The sequence below is a fragment of the Uranotaenia lowii genome, chromosome 2 (genome assembly GCF_029784155.1).
Source record: "Uranotaenia lowii strain MFRU-FL chromosome 2, ASM2978415v1, whole genome shotgun sequence".
NCBI lineage: Eukaryota > Metazoa > Arthropoda > Insecta > Diptera > Culicidae > Uranotaenia > Uranotaenia lowii.
The window spans coordinates 426,389,998-426,400,909 of NC_073692.1; the positions used below are offsets into that span (position 1 = coordinate 426,389,998).

General features: G+C 38.4%; 1 protein-coding gene across 1 annotated transcript in view; it reads left to right on the forward strand.

Moving 5' to 3' along the window:
* LOC129740929 (uncharacterized) overlaps positions 1-10,912 on the forward strand; it is a 23,255-nt gene continuing 12,343 nt past the window's right edge. Inside the window, exons 1-2 of the mRNA XM_055732574.1 lie at positions 1-87; positions 402-703. Of these exons, the coding sequence (XP_055588549.1) occupies positions 535-703 (169 nt within the window). The 5' untranslated portion in view covers positions 1-87; positions 402-534. The remainder of the gene's footprint in view (positions 88-401; positions 704-10,912) is intronic.

A 10,912-nucleotide genomic window follows, 5' to 3' on the forward strand; every position in this document is an offset into this window, starting at 1 on the left:
GAAACGAGAAAAGTGAACTTAAATTTTACTGGCAGAATTTCACTAAAATCGCTTCATTTTACGTAAAAATATCAATACTTCCAATAGGTTAGTTTCGTGAAAAAAGTTTTCTCCGAATTCCGCGACCAGGAAAGTGTTTTTTAGTGGAAAAACTTGCACAGAAGTGCATATCCCAGGCATCGCCCGAGTAAATTTTTTTTTCCTTCACACATTTTGCTCGTGTGTGGTGTTTTTTTTTTACTCGTTTCAATTTTATTCCATTTCCCAACTTGCTGTCAGGCAATTCACTTTTATTTTGCGAGAAGAAAAATGTGCTTCTGATTAGAGCTCGCGTGAATTGATTTCAGTGACGAATTTCGATTCGAATCGTTCTAAATTCACTGGAAATTTCGTCATACCAGCAGTGCAATGTGTTTCTCTGGAAGAAAATTGGTGTAAAAATCACGGAAGTCTTTTAAAGTGGTCCCTTTTCGAGGGCGAATTGAGTTTTGCAGCCTCGAAGAAAAAAGTGAGAGACGTAAGAAATCGCAAACCATGGATACGTCATCAACAAATCCGCAGGGGACGGGTCGTTCCATAAAGCAGGAATCCCACTCCGGAGAGCTGGGAATCGGAGGTGATGCGGTTGTCGACCAGAGTCCAGGGAAAACGACGGCCCTCAGTCCGCTTAAAGCGAAATTGCTCAATCGAGACAGCTCTACAGGTAATATATCTACCGAACATCTTTTTTTTATTCAATAGCTGGGGATAATTTCTGAAAACTAGTCATTTCTCCGTAAAAAATGGAGGGCTGCATTTGGACCTTTGGAGTTTCTCAATTTGTGATGCAATTCCGCGTAGCAATTATTTCTCCACATTCACTGGGTGTGGAGCTTGAAAGTTGTCCAATAAAGGTATAGCTACTGCAGTTGAAAAAGGTTGGGAAATTGCGCTGGTGTTGGTGACGTTCTATTTTAAGGCCAGGAGTTTCAAATCATTCGCATTGAAACTCTGAGTTGGTGATGGCGATGTGGTACGATTGGTTACGTGGACAGTATTTTGCTCGACATAAGAAAGAAGAACGACGAGAGGAGGTGCGTTTTCGAATCTTCTCGGTTGCTCAAGTTTTTAACAAGAAATAACATTTACGATCTTTATGATTTCGAACTATATTATTATTCGCCTATGTTTAATTTTTTATTTCACTTATTCATTTTGAAAATTGTAATTTGTAAAATGTAAAATGACAAATATCGCGTTTTTAACGAAATATTTATCATCGATTATTATGAATATTTCGAAAGTTATTAAATAACTTTTTTGTGCTGAAATTTTATTTCAAGCGTGCAAGTATAACATTAACTTATTTTATTTTAAGTTGGTTTCAATTTCATTGATCGATTCATTTGATTTTTCTTTTTCATTCGATTGAATGTTTTGATCTTGATATTTAAAATATCTTAATGCTTGAGAACGATCTCATTAAGAACTCAACTAGTTCGATCCGGATTTTGCCTTGATTTTATGACACTTCACGTGTTTTGCAGTAATCCTCCGGAAAACCTCGTTAGAAGCAAAGACAGTACGTGTACTTATTAGTTTTTAAACGCTACCAAGCGTAAAGAAGACGGTCTAGCATGTTTAATAAGTTTCTTTTCGACTCTTTTTACTGGTTTCAATGAATCAGTCTTACGTATCCATTGATTTTTTTAAATCTTAATTTAACATTTCTTCTTTCTGATGTTACAATCTTTCTGCAGCAATTATGCCACTTTCAAGTTTAAAATTGATCGTTTATGTTTTATCAATAGTTTTTTTTGTTTTTTTTTCTAATACTTTCATTTTTTCGATTATTTACTTTACAATATCAAAAATGTTTCTATCCAATTTTTTGTTTTTATTGTATTTTAAAAATATACCTACTTAATGACTTCCAAACAAAAGAATGTTCCATTTCTCTTAATCATTTAGAATATTTACATTCTTTAAAAAAATGTGTTTTTCAATGGTTTTCCTTGATCGATGTTTAATAAGCTAAATGTGTTGTGCTTGTGGTTAAAAAAACTTAGTTAATTTTGTCAAAGCTCAACATGCAAATCAGCAGCCTGAATGAATCATGTTATCGTGTTTTCATTCTCCGAATCTTTTACGTGAAGATGGCCAAGTCTGTAAGTGCGTGGTAAGACAGCTGTCTATGTTGGTGATTATGGGTTCAAATCTCGAGAGGATCTTTTTCTGATTGTTTTTTTTTTTCAATTGTATACGATTCTTATCACACCGATTGCCGAATGCCGAACACTACGGGTTTTTTTTTAATAACAAAAATTATTTTTAAAGGATTTTTTTTATTATATATAATTTGCGCCAAGTGTCCGATTTTTTTTCCAAATTTTTATATTTGATTTATTTTAGCGTCTTCAAAACAATTTTTTTTTCTACTAAAACATAAAATAGCTCATCAAAGCACATTGAAATAAAATGTTTTCAATATTTGCAGTAGTGGACATTTACATAAAAAATCATAAAAAAAGTGTTAAAAAACACCGTCTAAATGAAAATATGATTTTGTATCTCTAAGGGGCCATTCAAATCTCACGTGGACAGAAAAATGAAAATGAATTTGATTCAATGTTATTTTCTTTTGCCACAATGTAAATCAGATTTAGATTTAAAAGCATTTATTTATTGAAAATTTTTAAATTTTTTCCAATTCGAAGAAAAAATTTCTTTTGTTTTGAAATTCCTAATCAAAATCAAAATACATATCTTGTGAATCAAAGGCTGATTTTTTTCATTTAAAGAAATAATTTATTCAACTTGAAATTTTTTTCTTTGGTTCAAAAAAAAGTTTACTTTGTTTCAAAAGAAATAAGCACTTGAACCATTTATTAGAGCAAGTTCACTGGTGTTGGGAAAAAGTGGTAGAAATTTTGTCACTTTTTGCACATTTTGAAAATTTTGCCATGCAAAACATTTTCAAGATCTGTGGCCTCCAAGTTTTTCTACAACACGTGTTGTATTTTCGCATGCTGTGATGCAAAAATAGCGATAATTTTCAAAATGTCAAAATTTCTACCACTTTTTCCCAACACCAGTGAACTTGCTCTTAGGAATCAAAGTATTTGTTTAAAATCAAAGTCCAAAAATATTTAGTGCAAAGAATTCATTCTTTCTTTAAAAAAAAATTAAAAAAAAAAAGTTTTTCTTGATAATTGGTTAATAAATAACTTAAACAATATTTACAGTGGAAAAGATTTATTAGCAGCTTGGTGGGTAGACTGAGAAAATTTTCACGGTTGTTTATTAAGGAAAACTTCCGTTTCCATAAAGGTTACAAGTAACCAGCATTCTTCGATTGCCGATTATTCCAACACCCGCCCTGAATCGCTCAATTCCAGGAAGGGCCGCAGGTTGCAGAAACGCCCAGGTTTCAGAGCTTTGAACGGTTTTCCAGGGGGAACTTGCTGCAGATCTTCTAATATTCCTTGTAGCCACAGTCCTTCGGAAGCAGCTAGGCTGAAGGCTGCGTATTCTGACAATGCAAGGGTTCGTTGCTTCCCACTAGCCCAGGACACCGTGTTGCCGAATTCTTTGAAGACATAACCGCTGACGGATTTCCTATCTTCAGTATCCGCCGCACCCAATCCGCGTCAGCGTACCCGATCAGTGCTTCAGTCTTTTCGTCTCGCTTGAACTGGAGCTTGAGGTTCTTCGAGCCTTTCATGTATCGGACCACTCTTTTCAGCGCTTGCCAGTGTGCTTCGCCAGGTTGACTTTGGAAACGTCCCAAGTATGCAACGGCGGATGAAATATCGGGACGGACACATAGCATTGTGTACATGAGACTGCCAAGTAGCTCACGATACGGATGACAGACCGGATTTCCTTCATTCGTTGGAAGAAAATAGGCCTTCTCCATTGGCGTTTTTACGTGGTAGCAATCTTTCATGCCGAATTTCTCCAACACACGATCCACAGCGACTTCTTGACTCAGAGACATAGAACCAGCAGTACGGTCATATCGGATCTTGATTCCGAGAAAGTGGTTCACTTTCCCAAGGTCCGTCATCTGAAGGTTTTTGGAAAGGGATAGCTTGATCTTCTTCATCAGCTCCAGACGATCGCCAACGATGAGCAGGTCGTCAACGTAGGTGACGATATACACCCGCCCTCGATCGTCGATTCGGGTATATAAGCAATAGTCATGGCAGGGATGCGTAAAACGGAAAACCAGAAGGTCATTCAGATTATTATTCCAACATCGTCGGCTTTGCTTGAGTCCATGCAATGATCGTTCCAACTTGCCCACCAGATTAGGCTTTGCGGTGTATGGCTTATATATGCGGGTATGGCTAGATAGACGTCTTCTTCTAGTTCACTGTACAGGAACGCTGTTTAGACATCTAGTTGATTGATGAACATTTTCGGTGCACCGTCACAGCCAAAACGGCTTGTATTGTCGCCAACTTAGCATCAGGAGAGTAAGTTTCGCTGTAGTCGACGCTCTTCTGCGGCAAACTTTTAGATACTAAACGAGCCTTGCATCGCACAGGTTTTCCATTTTCGTCTTGCTTAACCCATTTGGATTTGAAAGGAACCACGCCGGTTGTTCGTTCTACTAGCGGCCACACGTGGTTGTTAGCCAGGAACGTCAGTTCTTCAGCGACCGCTTGCTTCCAAAACCTCATCGTCTCGCCCAGCAATGTCCTTATACGCCTCAGGATCATCGGAAATGGAACGCTCGACAACATCTTGTCCCACAACAGCATCAACGTTTGAAACGATATCTGTAGGACAGGATTGCGCGGCAGTGAAAAGTCTTCAAAAAAACAAAGTCTTTTAAATTACCTGGGAACTTGCGTTCCCGTTCGCCGCGCCTCGGGGCTACCATATCGAGGTTCGAACCACGGTCTGTTTGCGAAAGGAGAGCTCCGGTTTCGTCAACGTCATCGTCTTCGTCGTTAGTCATGATGCTGTTCTGATCCGGCGGGGGCACCTCTTCGCTTTGAACGAATTGGAAATCGTATTGAACAGGGACCACACTCGACGGACTTTCGGAAGGAACCTTGGCAGCAAAGGAAAAACTATTTTCATCAAACTTGACATCTCTTGACAGGAACAATTCCTTCTCAACTGGATTCCACAGACGGTAAGCATTTGGAGCATAGCCAAGTCTGGCTTGTGGCCTGTCCACTTTTCCGCAGGGGTCTTCCGGCAAGATAGAGCCGTTGGACCGCAGCCAGAACCGCTTCGTTCCACAGGGACTTCGGAGTTTGGGATTCGGACAACATCGCACGAACCTTTTCGATGATTGATCGATTGAATCGTTCTGACACCGTGGCCCCAGAATCCAATTTGAAGGACTCGACAACCGTCTCTCGTTCGGAAAAAACTCCTTCCAGTCATGAAGGTCTATTGCTTTACCTCCAGTTGCAGCATTAGCTTCAGCTCGTCCGTCAGACTTAAGCTTGACACGACAATCTTTGGCCTTATGTCCTTTCTTTTGGCAACGTCTGCACTTCCCCGTGAACTTACCGAACGTCGCCCTCTGTTTCCTTAAAAAGCAGCAGGTTTTTCTTGGATCGAATCAGCACCTCGGTCCGTTTTCTTTAATTCCTCTGCGAGAAGGCGCTCTCGAACAACGTCCAGTTCCACATTTTCCTCTCCAAAATTCTCCAAAGCGGTAACTAATACCGTATTTGTTTTCTCCCCTCGATCAGTGTTCCGCCGTAACCGATAAAAACAAACACAAATCTTCGCCAGTGTATTGCTCTCACTCACTCATACGCTCTCTCGCAACACTGACACAATTTTCGGGGCAACACCGCCCGATGGCAATGCAACACCATTTCAAAACCAGTGCAACACTGTTCGAATAAACAAACAGTTTGACAGCACCTAGTGGTGCACCAGTGTAACACTAGTGCAACACTCAGCATAAACAAATATGGAATAAGGGATCAAACGATTCGGAAAAAGTGGCTAAGAGCTGAGAACAACGTCGTTTTCTTCGAGCTCCGGCCACTGGCAGCAGACGAATAAGATCTTCGAGGATCTTCAAATGGTCCTTCACTGACGATCCTTCAACCATTTTCAGCTTCGCAAGTTGCTTTCGAATGAAGGTCTGCGACGAAACGAATTTCTTAAGATAAACGTTCTCCAGGCTTGTCCAAAATTCCTTTGACGGCTCCTTGTCCCGTACGAGGTCCAGCAGGTCATCGTGAATGAACGAAATCAGCAAATACGTCGCCTTTCCGTCATCTTCGAATGAAGCAGCAATAAAAATTATCCCCTAACAAAACAGTGCTCCGCTTCGAACTTTCCCTTCAAACCTAAATCGTGGCAGATTGGAGGTAATAAAATCAGATTTGCCTAACAACAAAACTCCAAAAAAAAAACAGTTCTCAACTCAAACTTGAGTTGTCAATCTTAAAATCAGGTTTGGGGGGTGGGAGTTCTCACGCACTAGAAGTTTTGGTAGTTGGAAGTTCTGTTTTCTAAAGCAACGCGTGACAATCTGGACAGTCTGGACTCAAAACCCAAACAGTTGAGTACGATTTTTTGCGTTATGAAACAATACTTTCGAAAAAAAAAATTTTAAACTCAAACAGAAATAGGTTTTATTAAAACACTTTCAAACATACAGTTTCACTATTTTAATATTTCCAATGAAACTCCTCATTATTCAAAATTTAAATGAAAAAAAGTTTTTCCATGCATTTCATGGTTTATTTTGTGTTTTTTTTTTGTATTTACGGTACAAAATTCTGGTTCAAAGCATGTTTATGAACAGCGTGAGTGAACCATATTATCGTGTTTATGTTTCTCAGTGTTTTTAGTGAAAATTAGTCAAGTCTGTTAGGGCATGGTTAAAAATTTTAATGTCGCCAGTGATGTGGGTTCAAATCTCGTGAGATTTTTTTTAATTTTTTTTTCAGTTTTTTAAGAATTGTAGTCAATCTCGTGAGAATACCTTTTTTTATTTGTTTGAGAGTCGTAATAGTTTATAAAGGGTACAGAACTAACTTTTTAATAAATGTATTCATGTAACGCTTAATGTTTGATACTGTTGAGACAGCTCTTCACCCTAGTGATGGTTTAGTTTAGCACAGGGCTCATCCAGCTGACAGTTGGATGTCAACTGGAATGACCTCACAAGTAAATGACATGCAATAATGTGGAAGGGTCATCTTGGATCCGCAGTTGAGGAGTGCACACGGGATACTATTTTACTCCGTTATAATATAAGTTATTTTAATAGTTGTACCCCGCATTTTTTATTACAATATCACCTCGTATCCGGGGATACAACAGTGGCGAGGAAGATGAGATTTAATATAATCCATATAAAAAAATAATCATTAATGGAAAATATATAAAAAAAACTTAATTCTAGTACCTATCAGCTTTTTAATTGTTTATCAGTTTAGCATTGAAGCATTTTATGGAGTAGTTTTTTTTCTAATGTTGGTATTCAAGTTTCGATGGGTTTGAAATCTAAACAATAGATAAATATGTATGTTGGTTATCCACTGTGGGTGCACGGATTCAGCGCAGATTCTGCCTAAGTATGTGCCCACATGCATTTTTTGATCATTAAGTTCGACAAATCTCCAATGCCGGCGGTACACCATACCATGGTTTCATATGAACTGTTATGGAGCGAATGTATTGCGTAAATTGTATGTAGGAATATTTTGGAAGAACGACTTCAATCAGTGGACTAGTTTACTAAGTAAGTTTTACAAGTTTTTTTTTGTACGGGATTTTCATCCTCTGGGATGATTCATCCCTATAAACCTTACAAGTACAGTCAATCGCAAAATTGAGCGTACACACATGATTTATCGAAATATCTGCATTTATAGGGGTTAAAAAGACAACTTTTTTTTATTCATAACATCTGTTCTTTTTACTCTCATGTAGTACAAAGAATTAAATAATAACTGTTATATTTTCTCTTGATTAAAAAATAATAAACAAAAACCACCATTTCAGACGTGGCAAAATTGAGCGTACAGTTCAAGTTTTTCTTACAAAACTAATTAAAACAGTTCGGAAAAAGTTCATAAAAAGTTAAAATCAAACATTTAGTATTTGGTATGTCCTCCTTTGGCATCCAGCACAGCCTGCAAGCGTCGTGGCATCGATTCCACAAGGTTTTTGGTCACTGTGGACGGAATACTCTCCCAGATCTCCTTAACCGCCGTCTTGAGATCCATTTTGTTCCGTGGATTTTTAGTTTGCAGACGGTGCTTAACTTCCCACCATAGATGCTCGATAGGGTTAAACTCCTGTGATTGGGGAGGTGTTCTGAGTTGATTGGGGACATTATAGAGCAGACACTCCCGAACGATGTAAGCGGTGGGCTTGGGATCGTTGTCTTGTTGGAAGTAGTAATCTTGTGGCAGATCCAATTTTTGTACGGAAGGTTTCAGGTTACGCTTCAGGATGTTCATATAACCCATTTTGTCCATCGTCGTATCGATAAACTCCATGGTTCCAGTTCCAGAAGCCGCCATTGAACTCCATAGCATCTGGCTTCCACCACCATGTTTTACAGTAGGGACCAAATTTTGAACCTGGAGCTCCGTCTTGGTTTTCTACACACCATATGTCTTCCATCTGATCCGAAGAGGTTAATTTTAGTCTCGTCAGTAAAAAGGACATTGTTCCAGAACTCCTTGGGCTTATTTACGTATGCTTTTGCGAACTCCAGTCGTTTCTTCATATTTACCTTTGAGATGAAGGGCTTCTTACGGGCAACACAACCACTTAGGTTGTTCCTGTGAGCTATCCGCCGGACAGTATCTGCACTCAACGGTCTTCCTATGGTTCCGGCCACATCGGAAGTCAGTTTCGGAATACTTGTTTTAGGGTTCTTTCGCAATGTTCGCACAATTATTCGTTCATCAGCAGAAATCAAGATTCGTTTGCGTCCTCTACCGGCAAGGTTTTTCAAGGTTCCCTCGTTTTTCCACTTGTTTACGATTTTCTGCACTGTAGAATGGGTTCTTCCGACAGCAGCTGCTATTTCCCGCAATGACTTTCCGCGATAACACATACTTATTATCATGGTTCGCGTAGCAATATCCGTTTCCTTCCTTTTGGTTGCCATTTTGAATTTTAAAAATCGAAAACGAGCAACAATAAAAAAAGAACACTATCAAAGCAGCTGTTGGATGTTGACATCACACACTGACAAAAAACAACACGATAAATCGCAATGATCTTTTATGCATGGATTTTTTTTCCAGAGAAATGCAAGGTGTACGCTCAATTTTGCAGTGCTGAAAACAGAGATCTTGTTCTATTTTTTGGATTTAAAAGTTGAGAAAAAATTTTTTTCCAAAATTTTCTTAAACGTATAGCTAATCAAATGTTTGAATAACGTATGTGCAATCAAAGGCAACAGAAATAAAATGTATTTAATACTAAACTAAGTAAAACCATCGACAAGTCGAGTGTACGCTCAATTTTGCGATTGACTGTAGGTATTCCGGCATCCGTTTATATACCAGGCCAGCTGGCAACTGATTGAACAATCTTATTATTTAACCAGTTTATAAGAGAAAACTCATCTTACCTATGGGATTCGAACCCAAAAGTTTTCTTGTCGATACCGGGAATCGAACCCAGTACGCCTGGCATACCAACACCAGACTTGCGCCAGCCTATCCGCTAGACCACTTCGGCGCTGAAATCTAGAAAATAGATAAGAAGTTGCGAAAAGCAAAAGAAAACCTTCCTCCGGTTAGAATTGAACCCATGTCTTGAGGCTTGTTTTGTGGGACTGGTCCAGACTGTAAGGACATGGTAATTATGTGGATGGTATGAGTTCAAGTCTGGCGAGATGTTTTTCTTTTTTTTTTTTGAGTAAAACCCGTAGTATCTTTCCTTCTTGATAGTGCATCGAATTAGTCTTTTTTTTTGTTTAACATTTTATCCTGTTAATGGCCATGGGTCGTAACTACAACCCGATAATATTGAATTTTGAAAACCGGTTCTAATCATGCGATTTTGTTCCGATGTGCGGCAAATGAAAGGTGAAGAATAAGTGCACACACTTAAATCCCGCAAAAGATACCGAAACAAGGGGAGGAATAAAGCGTGGAGATCCATATGTAACGCTTCACATGCTTTAGGTAAAATAACTTATATGAAAATTACATAATCCAAAAGTCAAAAACCGTGAAAAAGGTTGGATCTCACCAAACAGGTTTTCGTCGACAGGACAGATTATTCGCTGATTCGGAACACCGTACATCTAAAGTTGACAGTAGCCATGCTGATGCTGTTTTGATATAAAAACCTACTGCAACCGAAGTTTTAGAGCTGATTTGTTTTTTCCCACATCCTGTCGTTTTTTTTCTACAGCACACTTCACAATTTTGTACACCTTCACGGTTATTTTCAAGTTGAAAATTTCAACTGAACTCGATATTGGTTCTTCCTTATTTGAACTTTTTTCTTCCTCAGTTAGAACAAAATTTAACCTGTTGTTTCATTGTAATTGTGATTAAAAAAAAACCGTCTAATTTTGGCGAAGGAACGAAACGTAAAAAATGCCCCTTTTTTAAGGATTCGAACCCACGACTTGCGGCTAAGGGATTCATCATCCTTCGGGATTAAAATTTCGAGAAAAAGAAAAAAAGACCTGCGGCTAGTTTTGTGTAATTGGTCAAGGTTGTTAGGACGTAATAATCATGTGGATGGGGTTCAAGACTCACAGGACACTTTTTTTTTGATTTAGAAGAATTATATTATATTATTTACAAGAATCATAGTATACCTAATCACCTACCTCTGTTCGGAGTCGAACTCACGTCTTGCCGCTGCATTGGTTATTCTATAGTTGTTAAATTAGGAAATGTGAAATATAATATAATATTTTATTTTACCGGATTAAAATGGGACTTCTTTCAAATACCAA